Source organism: Zingiber officinale, chromosome 1B (genome assembly GCF_018446385.1).
Source record: "Zingiber officinale cultivar Zhangliang chromosome 1B, Zo_v1.1, whole genome shotgun sequence".
Classification (NCBI taxonomy): Eukaryota; Viridiplantae; Streptophyta; class Magnoliopsida; order Zingiberales; family Zingiberaceae; genus Zingiber; species Zingiber officinale.
Window position 1 is genome coordinate 44689830 of NC_055986.1, and position 14185 is coordinate 44704014.

The 14185-nt window shown below is 34.6% G+C and overlaps 1 protein-coding gene across 1 annotated transcript; it reads left to right on the top strand.

Annotated features, from left to right (window-relative positions):
* Positions 1 to 3100: 3100 nt before the first annotated feature.
* On the top strand, positions 3101 to 6746 carry LOC122038190 (protein DEFECTIVE IN EXINE FORMATION 1-like). The gene is made up of 9 exons (XM_042597827.1): positions 3101 to 3108; positions 3307 to 3402; positions 3537 to 3653; positions 3720 to 3880; positions 4248 to 4753; positions 4848 to 4918; positions 5541 to 5797; positions 6438 to 6619; positions 6738 to 6746. Exons 1-9 carry the CDS (start codon positions 3101 to 3103, stop codon positions 6744 to 6746), a joined length of 1407 nt encoding a protein of 468 aa, XP_042453761.1.
* The last annotated feature ends 7439 nt before the right edge of the window (positions 6747 to 14185 follow it).

Consider the following 14185-nt stretch of genomic DNA (forward strand, 5'->3'; position numbering starts at 1 on the left):
CATGATTTTTGGAAAACAAATCATGAACAAACAATTTTAACTTTTTTACGTTATATAAAAAATTAAAATCATCTTTGAATATTTTAAATGGTTCAAATCTACTTTAAAATTAAAATGAATATTTTATAATTAAAGTAATTAATTTTAAAAGAATTGTGAAAGTTTTACTTCATTAATTTTATTTTCATCAAATCATTTATTTCTTCTAACTACATATTTTTTTCATAAAATTTTGATTATATATATATATATATATATATATAGATTCATTTGCAATCTTTTTGGGAGAAATCAATCAATATGAATACTTTTTTATCTATAATCATTAAAAAAAATAAGACCTTTTAACTGATCTAATACAATAATAATGTTCATATCTATATATTGTAAAAATTCACTAATATATTAATTACAAATAATATATCATACTGAATAGCCATATCTAATAAAAATTTAAAATTTTCAATCTCATATACCGCTAAAAAATTGCTTCACTTTTTGTTTTAAGATCTTCAATAGTTTCAACAAATTTATATAAATTTTCTCTTATTTGTAGAGTTTGATATTTTTATTGCTTTAATATTTTCAAGATGACTTTCCCAATATATTTATGATAATAGTTCAAGAGTTAAATTAGCAATATGTATAGGATCGAACTAAACACTAGAGAGGGGGATGAATATTGTTACGAATTTTAATGAGTAGATAGTAACTAAAAACAATTGAATCTATAGAGTAGCATAGCAGAAATAAAAATTAGTTAGACTGATTCAATCAAGTAAGACAAAGTTATTGGTGTAATTAACACTAATAATCAAACTCAGGTTTTGATGCATGATAAAAGGTTAAAGTTGTAAATATCTCAAGTTAGTTTTAAAGATCAAGAAAAATAAGTATTAAACTCAAGAAATAATGTGAATAAAGTCAAGGTAAATATAGCTGACTATCTAATCATAGCTCATGCACTAAGAACAAAGTACTAAAGAAATAAGGCAAGAAGTACCCGTCTCAAATGTAGATCATCCTGAATTATCTTTGCATCAGGATCTATCTCTAATTAGTATCCTATAACACAAAATACACAATATAGCTATGTTCTACCATAAGCCAAATAACTAAACCTAATCCTAATCTGATTAGGAAACCATATTTTAATTCCATTTAATGATTTATCACTTCATTTAAGCTAATCTCCTTATGAATTAATCCAACCCAATAAGTTAATTATCCATGTTAACATGCTTCAATTATCCAATCAAGTCATGCATTAACTATTGGTACCCCAAGGTTGTTTTGATGTGATCAAACAAGTTAAGTTAGGTCCTGTTGTGTTTAACCTTGTGTCTAAGTGTTCAGGAGCTTAGGAGCAAAAGACACAACTAGCGAGAAGGATGGTACGGGAGAGAGCCGACGAGCTCAGTACATCTGAGGGACTAGGTGTTACGGAAGAGTACACCGACGGACGAGAAGGAACGTGCGATGTTTCCAAGGGACGAGAAGTTGGAGCGAAAGATTGCTCGAGGAGCAAAAGATGCAGCTAGCGAGAAGGTCGACACGGGAGAGAGCCGACAGGCTCAGTGCGTCCAAGGGATGAAGCTGCGAAAGAGTACGCTGGTGGACAAGAAGGAAACATGCGACGATTCTGATGTACGAGAAGACGGAGTGGAAGCTTGCTCGAGGAGAAGACCGGAAGTTGGGTTCGGGTGAGCCCTATTCCAGATGGCCGAAATCACCCAAGCAAGCGGAGCCGGAGTGGAAGACCCAAACCGAGGCGAGCGACACCGGAGCAAAGGGCCTAGATTGAAAAAGTTAACATGGTTGACTTTAAAGGTCTGAGCACCCGGAGTCCGGGCGCCCGAAATGCGATATTATCCAGATCGTATTTGACCGCGATCCGTTACGAAAGGGATAAAGTTTTATCCCTTTCAAGGTATCTGAACCCTTCCAGATGCCCCGACCAAGGCTATAAATATAGCCTTGGTCCAAGAAGCTAAGTAAAACAAGCAATCCTTAATATAACACTTGTACGCTTTCAATTTTCATTTAGCTTCTTCTTTTCAGAGCTTTCACTGCTGTAAAGAGGCTTCTCCGCCTGAAGGAGATATTAGTGCATTCCACTTCCTTATATTAACAACCTCCCCGGTTGTAACCAAGTAAAACTTCGGTGCCTCTGTTTTTCAGTTTATCTTTTATTTATGCAAGTGTTTGTTTAAGTTATTAGCCGAGAAAGGTTTGTTTGTTTTTGTATTTGTGCAGGGGCTATTCACCGCCCCTCTAGTCGGCCAATTGGTTCCAACAAGTGGTATCAGAGCCAAGAAGTCACTACAACAAAAACTGCAAACGACAACACCCCTACGACAACGGTTTTAAGAGAAATCGTTGCGTATTTGCTCAAAGACAACGGTTTTTGCCAAAACCGTTGTCTTTGAGCTCCCCATTAAATATAAAAGACAACGGTTTTGGCAAAACTGTTGTCATTGAGCAATTTTTTTTTAAAACGATAACACTTTTTACAACGGTTTTATAAACCATTGTCTTTATCCGCATTTTTAGCGGCTACGACAACAGTTTTGAAAAAACCGTTGTAATTAAATTTGGTCATTTTCCCCCCTCACTGTTTTCCTTTCCCTCGCTGTTTTCTTTTCGGCGTCGTGTTTTTCCTTCGCGCTCCTGAACCTAAGGCAATTTTCTTTCCCTCTCCTCATACAATCTCTTCAAGCCTCCGCTGGATCTTCCTCCACGACGGTGTGCTCCTCCCGTTTCTTGGTGAGCGGGTTTCTGAGTTCGACGAGGCCCTCTGACCTTCCACTGCTGCTTCTTTCACTCGTGGAACCTTTTGATCGGACGAGGTGTATTTCTTCGCCAAAGGTGGCACTCCTACTCCGTCGATTCATAACTTAGGTCTTGTCTTCTTTGGATTTGTGCTAGAGCCATAGTCAAGGTAGATTTATAACCTAGGTCTTGTCTTCGTTCATAAATTTTGTCTCAAAAAATGAAACCTACTTTTGATTCCACTATGCTTATATTTGCAAGCGTAACATTCTCTTTTCTTCTTCTTTTTAGCTTTTGATTTGTTTCATCATGCCCTTTACCTGCTCATATGTCAAAGTTTGTGGTGTTTGATCTATGAAGGTGTCGGTTTTAAGCATCGATTTTTGTTTATTATTCACTTTTATTGGTCGAAATAGTGTGTTCGGATAGGTTTTCTAGGTCTTGCACGGCTCGCCACTTTTATTGGAATAGTGGACACAGTCGTATCTGTGCTAACTGAGAGGTTGACTTATTGTTGTATTCTTGCAACTCCAGTGATGGAAAGCTAGAGATAGTGGTACCATCATTTGTCCATTACCTAGAAGTATTGGAGGGTTCTGATGGTGATAAAATGCCAGGTATCTCTTTAATGTTATTTCTGTTATCTAGTCATTTATCTATAAATTTCAATATCTTGTTGGTAGCTCCTTTGCATGTTTTTTGTAGTTACTCAACACATAATAGCATATAGTTTCCATTGATGTGAAAATTCCAAATTCATCAAGATGGCCTGCTTTTCACCAATCGACAGTCCATTCCAGCCCTCTCTTATATGATATAGACAAGGATGGTACAAGAGAAATAGCGTTAGCTACCTATGATGGAGTTGTAAATTTTTTCAGGTAAGTAGCTTCAACAATTATTTGGTGGATTACTGCACGTTGACATAAATCTGGTGGCTATAATAGGGTCTCTGGCTATCTGATGATGGATAAACTAGAAGTACCTCGTAGAAAGGTTCGTAAAAACTGGTATGCTGGCTTGGATCCAGATCCAGTGGATTGTTCACATCCAGATGTCCATGATGATTCAATTTCCAAGGAGGCTTCTGCTAAGAACTCAATATCTCGTATGTGATCACAACCCAACTGCAATCACCTTTGCTTTTATTTCTATTTCCTGAGGATGTTGGCCAATTAGCCATATTATAATTGTGTTGATTGTTGTTGTTCGTGAACTTTTTACATTTGCATTTTTATACATATTTAAATGTGAAACACTGTGTTTTGCAACTCCTGTAACATATTTAAGATGTCTTAAATAGCTTTGCTATGGTAAATATATTAGGATTAACAAGTCAAATTTTGTAAGTATGTTATACGATGATTGAGAAATTAGCATATGGGTTTATAAACTAATATTCCAAGTATCACATATTCCTTTTTGAAATTCTGATTATGAATCAAATTAGAAAAATTCTGTTGCTTTTTATCCAGATATAAATGGGAGCATGAATGGGTCAAATAATTATGATTCTACAAACATTGTGAACAACCTCTCAATGAATACATCTAAGCTTGAGGACAGAGGAAAACTTGATTTTGCCCAAACTAGTCAATACAATGGAGTGTCAAGCAATCTTAATGACACAATCAAAAGGGACGCTTCATTGGAAAATGGTATAGAGGAAAATCAAACACAAACGCAAAGAAGGCTTCTTGAAGAAATTGATAATCAAGGGGCCCACGATGGACATTCGAAAGACCATAACACTAGTGATGGAGTGCAAGGAGCAACTGTGGAAAATGACCAAGAACTGGAAGAAGAAGCTGATTCATCTTTTGATTTGTTTAGAGATACAGATGAGTTAGCTGATGAGTATAATTATGACTATGATGATTATATTGATGAATCAATGTGGGGGGATGAAAATTGGACAGAAGAGAGCCATGAGATAGCAGAAGATTATGTTAGCATAGATTCACACATACTTTGCACTCCAGTAAGTTCCATTGGAGTTGATCATACAGAAAAAGGAAAAAATCAGGGAATTTAATTCCTAAAAGCTTGACCCACATTTTTAATATTCTATGAAGGTAATTGCTGACATAGATAATGATGGTACTAAAGAAATGGTTGTGGCTGTTTCATACTTCTTTGACCGCAAGTAAGAATTTTTTACTTTATACATTTGTGGTATTTTTACATGAAAAATTGCCCATAATGATACGAAAATTATTTCTGGTACTTTCTTTTGGATGTAATTATTCTTTGGAAAAGTTTGTGGTAAGCAACTCCTCTGCTTTTTGTTTAAAAAGTTTTCTTGTACGATGATATCATCTTCCTAGACATTCTGTTTCTTGAAATGAAAATTGGTGCCAAAGTCATAGACTAATTTGATACTTTCTACATCTGATATATGATATATTAATCTTATGTAGGTTACAATGTTACAATAACAACTCAATATTGATGAAAGTTTATTACAAGAAGAATCAGCATACTTTTTTACACTGCTTTTCATTCAATTTTCAGAAATTTAATGGTTGTATGCGAACCGTGTGTAATTATTCTTACTGGTCTTAGTCTTAGGTCATGATTCTCACAATGTTGGCTTGTCTAATTGATTCTTCATCTGCCCAAACTATGGTTGCATTCAACTGAGATACTACTATCATTTTGTTCTTGTATATTTAATGCATTTGTACTGGTTTTTTTGGTGAATGTCATATATATCTAAGGTTGTTTGTGCATTCAATTCTTTCTTATTACAGTTGATAAGTTGGCAGGTATTATGATAATCCAGAGCATTCAGCTGAGTTAGGGGGTATCAACATTGAAAAATATGTAGCAAGTGGGATTGTAGTTTTCAACCTTGATACAAAGCAAGTCAAATGGATTCAAGATCTTGATTTAAGTGTCGATTCAGGGAATTTCCGTGCATATGTTTATTCTTCTCCTTCTGTGGTTGACTTGGATGGTGATGGAAAATTGGACATTCTTGTTGGCACTTACTATGGCTTGTTTTATATTTTGGATCATCATGGTAATTTTTTTTGGTTTCATTTTATAGTTGTAATTATTATCTTTGGTAAGTCAATGTGTTCTTTGTAATGTTATTAACTACAACATCTTCATGTTTATATACTGCAATTTACCCAATATATATTGGAGGAATTGCATCTTTACTATCGTGGTAAATTTTACAGTTTGAGTAGGATTTTCTGTTAGAACTTGTAGAAATTTAGAATACAAACTGAAACCTCTCTGAATAGAAGTCAGTGAATTATTTAGCAGAAATAGGAATTTGACATGAGATCAAATTTTGTGGTTGTGTATCCTAAGGGTGGATTTAGTTTAGTTGCTGACATTAGAGTTTGTGGTATATGTTTGGGAATTAGGGTCCTCACCAAGTTTCACTAATCTTGAACTGAAATGGACTAGGTCTAATGGCAAACTCGTGCCTTTATTTACTTAAGACTTTCCTATATGTGACACTTATGTGACATTAATATCTCTTGTATTTCATTTTCAAAAAGAGAAGACAATGTAAATTTAAAGGATATTATTAACATGTCTCTTGCTCTTTCTCTATCTCAAATATGCAATTATGTAATCTTAAATTATCATAACCGAGCACAAAGCTTCGATTTCTTGATTTTATTTTTTAAAGCAATTTCGTGTAGGCCAAGTGAGAAACAAATTTTCTCTTGAGATGGTTGAGATTCAAGCACCAGTTGTGGCAGCTGATATTAATGGTGATGGCAAAATTGAAATAGTGACAATTGACACTCATGGAAATGTTGCAGCATGGACTGCACAAGGAGAAGAAATTTGGGAAGTGCATCTTAAGAGTCTAATACCACAGGTAAGTTTATTTCATTTTTATCTGGATGCCATTTAAACTTGATTCATTTCTTCTTAAGGTGATCTTACCTATACTTGTGCATATTTATGCTGGATTTGATTGTATATACTCCATGTAGGATAAATAGTTTTTTTTTTTTTAATATTTTGATTTGAACAAAGAATTTCAAATCTGATGGAACTTATATAGAGAGAATCATAGTGTTATAATACTAAATGTCATTTTGTTCATGTGGCATGAATATGACTTGGTTTGCCATTTTTCTCTCTCCACTAATACTGAGATATGCATTTCACAGTGCTCTGTATGATAATATTAAAATATTATTGTTCATAGAGATTTATAGCAAGCATGTTTTACCAAATGAAATACCTTTCACTAAACAAGCATGTTCTGAGGCAGATGTGAAACCTTGATTTACCCTATGAGCTTGCCCTATGCATGTTAGTGATTGCTTGAGAATGAAATGAAGAACTTAAAGGCATTTCGTGTATGATCCATAGTATATTGATATAGAAAACATCTATATACTGCAGTTTGATTTCTTAATAGTTCGCTCTATATACTGCATGTTAGTTTCGTCAAACGAGTGACAAGGAGGTATAATTCTGAAGGAAGAAAAGATCATTCCTTCTTTTGTGTTGAGTATAATGGAATTTTGTCCCGCGTGAATGGATGTTGTCGATTTTTTCTTGATACACACTGATTTGTATCGTTTTGTTTGACTTGTGTAGCATGAAACAACACCTAATATCTGTTCTATCTTGTATTGCTTGTTTTCCAGAAATTCGTGTTGTCATGTAGACTATAATATGGAATTCTGAAATTTGATAAGTTTTGTTAAATTTTTCTCTTGCAGGTCAGGCAATTCGTGAGGCTTGAGTTTTTTTTATGCAAGAAGTGAGCTTTGTTAGGATGTAGCTTGCCTTGCTAATTTGTAAATTAAAAGCCATATGGAGAACAGCAAATGGAAAACATGTGATTTAATGTATATGGAGAACAGTAATGGAAAACATGTGTATTTTGATGAGTAACAACTCATTTTTGTATATTTTTGTATATGTGTGGCTATAAGATGAATTATATATGGATGCTTATTTTAGATTTAATGTAGTAAATATTTAGTTTTGTATTGGTGGTTTGCTTATATTAAAAAAAGCAAAAAGAGTAAATATTATCTACAACAACGGTTTATATCTGTTGTAAAAAAACTCTACCACAACGGTTTATTTCTGTTGTTGAAATTATCTACCACAACGGTTTTAAAACGTTGTCGTATCCTTCGTAAACACATTTTGAGCATATAAACAACAACGGATAAAAATCATTGTCAAATGTCTACAAAGACAACGGATTCAAAACCGTTGTTGTAGGGCAATACATTCTACAACGCCCTCCGTTACAACGGTTTTTTGACCCTACGACAATGGATAATATCCGTTGTCGTTTGCAGTTTTTGTTGTAGTGAGCTTCAGGAGAACTAACCTCCGATCGAAGCAAAAATGATGACTGGAGCTAGCATCTACCCACCAGTATTCGAGGGGGAGTTCACTCTTTGGGGACGTCGAATGGAGGTTTATTTTAAAATCGATTTTAATATTCTACTAACAATTAAATATGGTTTTAATATGCATAAAAGTAAGGGAAAAGAACTTGAGAAACATCAATGAACTGAAAAGCAGCACAATGACTTCATGGCTAATGGTAAGGCTGAATTTCATCTTTTAAGCGTACTACCGGTTAAAGATCTCGATAAAATTGGTGACTACCAAAGTGTAAAAGAACTTTGGGAAAAGTTCTTGAAGCTTCATGAAGAACCAAAAGAAGCTGAATTCAACTCCTCGATGGACACCAAGTTATCAGAAGAATCTGAAACCGAGGAAATAATCGGAACATCTCTAATAGCCGAGTACCTACCAGAAGACGAAGACGAAGAAAGCTCATCCAAAATGAGCATCAAGAGTATCGATGAAGGGAGAGCTACATTAGAAGAAAGCAGCAGTTCAGGGGGAGCTACGGACAACGAGATCGACAAGGTAAGTCAGGTACGATCTCTCACACCTAACAAGTTATTTAAATTTGTTAAATTACTAACTAAAGGCGGTTGCAAATTAGAAAAAGAAATTAAAGAGATAAAATTAATTTTAGTAAAATCTTGTCCATTAGAAGATTTTGATAAATTAAAGCTAGAAAATGATCAATTAAAAATAGAAGTAGAAAATTTGAAAAATCATACATGTTCAAAATTCTCTGCTTCAAATCTTAGAAATTATAAAGAACTACATTGGAAATTTAAATATCACAAAGGGAAAATTAAAAAATTGTTAAGAAAAAATTTACCTAACAAATTTCTTGTTAACCCAGTTGGAAGGAATCTTTACTGAGTTTCAAAGACTTATCTTAATTAAAGATCAATTAGACTTAGCGCTTTCAGCAAGAAAATTAGACGTTTAATTTCTTCATGAGACTTTGTCTAGAAAGTAGTTGTTGCTCCAATAACCAAGAAGACCAAGTGCCTCGCCACAGCCTGGAAGCTAAATATTAAAATAAAATATTTAATTGACTAACTGATAAAGTATTAAAATTGAAATTAGATAATACTTTGAATAGTTATTCAATTTGTTTAAACTTAAAGTTTCTTTTAAAGTTATTTTATAAACTTATGCTTTACCAAAATGTATTTTATATGTTGCACAATTTTTTAAAAAAAAAAACTTAGAAAACTTTTTTGCCTTAGAATTTTTTTTCTCTTAGATTTTTTTTTAAAATTTCTACAAAATCAGTTTTTGAAAATTTGTTTAACCAAGGAAATTATTGATTGGTTCATAAAATTTTTTTTACTTATAAATGTTTTATAAAATTATTGCATTGGTAATGCTATCAAATTTTTTTTTTTTTTTTCAAAATGATTTAAAATCAGAGTTTTATAAACGTTACCCTTAGATTTTTTTGTTTACCACATTTTTTTTGTGATCAAAGGGGGAGAAGGGAAGATTAAGTCTAGGGGGAGGTAACTTAAATTTTTTTTACTTTTTGCACTTTATTGAAAAATTTATTGTTTTAAATTTATAGTTGTTTACCCTACTTTAAATTGGGTTGATCACATCAAAAAGGAGGAGATTGTTGCTACTCCAAGGTTATTTTGGTGTGATCAAACAAGTTAAGTTAGGTCTTGTTGTGTTTAACCTTGTGTCTAAGGGAGCAGGAGCTAAGGAGCACAAGAAGTCGAGCAAAAGACGCAACTAGCGAGAAGGACGGCACGGGAGAGAGCCGACGGACTCAGTGCGTCTGAGGGACGAGGCGTTGCGGAAGAGTACACCGGCGGATGAGAAGGAACATGCGATGTTTCCAAGGGATGAGAAGCTGGAGAAGAAGATTGCTTGGGGAGCAAAAGACGCAGCTATTGAGAAGGTCGGTACGGGAGAGAGCCGACGAGCTCAGTGCATCCGAGGGATGAAGTTGCGGAAGAGTACACTGGTGAACGAGAAGGAAACATGCGATGATTTTGATGTACGAGAAGCTGGAGCGAAAGCTTGCTCGTGGAGAATACCGGAAGTTAGGTTCGGGTGAGCCCTAATCCAGATGGCCGAAATCACCCAAGCAAGCAGAGCTAGAGTGAAAGACCTGGACCAAGGCGAGTGGCACTAGAGCAAAGGACCTAGACCGAAAAAGTAAACATGGTTGACTTTAAAGGTCTGGGTGCTTGGAACCCTTCCGGACGCCTGGAATGCGATATTATCCCGATCACGTTTAACCATGATCCGTTGCGAAAGGGATAAAGTTGTATCCCCTCACAGGCGCCTGAAACCCTTCCAGGCACCCCGACCAAGGCAATAAATGTAACCTTGGTCCAAGAAGCTAAGTAAAACAAGCAATTCTTAATACAACACTTGTACGCTTTCAATTTTCATTTACCTTCTTCTTTTCTGAGCTTTCACTGCTGTAAAGTGGCTTCTCCATCTGAAAGAGATATTAGTGCATTCCACTTCCTTGGATTAACAACCTCCTCGGTTGTAACCAAGTAAAACTTTGACACCTCTGTTTTTCAGTTTATCTTTTATTTATGCAAGTGTTTGTTTAAGTTATAAGCCAAGAAAAGTTTGTTTGTTTTTGTATTTGTGCAGGAGTTATTCACTCCCCTCTAGCCAGCCAACCGGTCCCAACATTAATAACTAAATAATGAATTCAACTAAACAATGAATCCACCATTCCAATATCTATTATCAATTTATTTGGTTAAGTATCAACTATTAATCCACCTACAATGATTAGAATCTCACTAACACAAATTCACTTAATCCATCAATTAATCACTCTATTAAAGGCATTCACCCCAAATCCTTCAGCAGCTTCAACTCTAGTAGAGACTTGCCCACGGCGACTAGGCGACCAGTGATACCCCCAAGTAAGAGATAGCTGCTGGTGGCCGGTGATGAATGCGCTATTGAGGAGAAACGGCTTGCCAATGCAGGATCGTTGTGGCGTGGCACAGCTGGAGGTTGAGAGAGAGAGAGAGCAGTGATGAGATTGTGAAAGGATAGCGATGGATGGCTAGGATCTGGATCGATAGTAGGGTACCGTGAAGAGGGACAGTAGTGGATCGACTTGGAAGATAGGGAACAAGAGATGGGGAGGCACGACTCTCACTACAATCAATTATGTCACCGATATGGCTTTAAGTGAAGGGGTAGTGCATGGGGAATCAGTAGTGATGGTGATGCCAAGCAATAGGTGGCATCAACGACGAAATCTAGGGCACGACTTGGAGTAGGGAAAAATAAAAATGCTGCTAAGCTAGTCTTGACACTGTGAATGGATGATGATGTTCTGGTGCAAGGAGGCGACAATAGTCGAGTGACGCTGGTACAATCAGGCAGTGATGTTAGGCAAAGACGCGTGAGGGAGAGGGGGTGGCGAAGATTGGATCGGGAGAGATAAGGCTTAGGTAAGGAATTAAACCTAGGTTTTAATATTTATACATAGTTTAGTTGATTCTAACCTTAGGTTATTTAGATCAATCAACTCTTAGCTTAATTGATATTCCAAGCAGTCTTTCCGTAAATCTAATAGATTTATCTCCTAAACATGTCATACAGACTTCATTTAATTCCCCAAAAAAATTCCTAAAATTCCTATAAAATTCCATAAGGTTATTTCTCAATTAACACTTATTATTAATTTCTTGTATCTTACACTTCACCTCCAATTCAACATGGTATGAAACATTAGTGAAAGTCTTAATACTTTATTGTAAGTCAGATTCTGTTTTCCCGTCTCCCAAGAATTGGGAAGGAATGGATAATTGTCTGAATATGTTGTTTATCAGTCAACTCATGACTGATAGTCGTTAAATCACAAATCATATTCGCTATTTTCCTTAGATGTTGGGCCATGGATACATTCAGATGCTTTTTACAACTATCAGACTTAATTATTAGCTAACAAAGCTTGCTTAGACTTATTCCTCTATACTTCTCTCTAAGGACTACCCAGACAGCATGAGCCAATGAAAATGGCTCATTCTCAAAGACCAAGTCATCCGCCATTGAACTAATCAATATACTCTTAGCAATGGAATCTTTTTTCTTCCATGTCTTATAGGCATCTACGTCTCATTTATGCTGTGTCGTAGAATAATCTGCAGGTTCTTTCATAAACTGATGAACTGTTTTAGAACTTCTTATTCCTTAAGAACATGTTGTATCTTAAGGTGCCAGATTTTATAGTTATCCCCATTAAATTTCTCTCCCTTATTGAGTCCAACCATGATATTTTTAGTAGCCATAATCTGCCATAAATAAACACATTATTTAAAATGTTAATTCAATTCATATGCATATAATTAATGATTGACTCAATGTAAATTAGAATTGGTTTACAAAATCAAGTGATAACTATGTTTTCACTCATCATTCGTATGTTCCGATCTAAGCAACATTGATCAGTTAAATTACATACATCTCATCAAAAAAACTAATCATTAAGTAAACAAATCATAAAATGAACTTATCATTTAAATGAACTAATCATTCTTTTCATACTGTTAACACATAACTTTCCTTTTCTAGTTTGTTAACACATAATATAACATTTCAAAAACTAAATGGACTAATACTGTTCATACACAATGATAGTAATAATAATAGAACTCAAATAAAATAGATAAGTTAACACCACTGCCACTAGGAAAAATACTAGTGCAATGGGGAGGACTATCTTGTTTATCCCAGACTCGATTAGGGCGATTTTAAGTAGATCAAATTCAGGGCTCTCCATTTGATCCACATTCAAATCCTCTTCTCGATCCTCTTTAGAATCTTTAGGATCTTCTTCTGGATCCTCTTTTGGATACTCATGATGAAGTAGCTCTATACACAACTTTGAATGTGAGATACGCCCTTCATAGCACCCCCATACATGGTGTGTTATCACCTTGGGATGCCCCGACTGATCAAATCAAAGCCTAGACCCTGTAATTATTTAGGATTGGGAACTCTTCCTGTTCGAGTTTTTAAAACAATCGATCGATCCATTTAATATGTCCTTACAGTTCATAAATTGGGTCATACTCTATCTCCTTAATCACCTCCCTCAGTTCATTCCATCTCACATCACGATGAGTCGTCGTGTATATTATCCTTGACACCTGAAATTGAAAATAATAATGTCAGTACAAAATTAACAAACAAGTAACAAAACCAGTTCAATTCAATTCACACGTATGCATAAAATAAACACACAAAATTCATAAGCAAATATGAAAAAATAATTTTCTTTATTTGAGGAGTTTCAGTTGACTGATACATTGGACTAGTTCTAAGTATTAATTTAGTCATTTGTCCTCATTAGTACTGATCTAAATAGGATGTATTGTTATTGTGATACATTGGACAAGTTTTATTTGATCAATTTTGACCCTTTGGATAATCTGGCCCAATTTTAATCAAATATGGTCCATTAGAACAAATTTGGACCATTTGATCATATTGGACAAATCTAGCCCAATAATTAAACTTGCCAAATTCTGTAATTTTGGCCAATTTCGATTAGCACATGCCCTTTGAATTAAACCATCTCAATTAGATTCAATCTGATTTGGTTGAATCTAATTTTTGGAGTCTAATTACGCTATACTAGTACAATTAATCCTAATAATAGTTTGAGCCAAACATGTGAGTTTGATTCAATCAAACTAATTTAAATCAAATTGGTTTCAACCTGGTATTAGAGATAAATAGAATGACCAGAATTGATCGAATCAAATTACTAAATCAAATCAAATTAGTATAGGATTATTCTAATAATTCTTTTATAATTATTAGAATAATTCTCAGAATTATTCTTAGAATAATTATGTTATTTATTAATTGATCAATTGACCAAGTACTTTTTGAACATTATATATTGTATTGTCCTTAGGACAAATATCAATTAACAAAAGATTTTATTGCTCTCATATTATTTCTTACTCTTTCCCTATTCTTCTTCTTACAACATTATCGCTTTTCCCAGTGCGACTACGTGGCCTTTGTCGCAATGTGGTCATAGGAGGGATTTCTTCTTTGC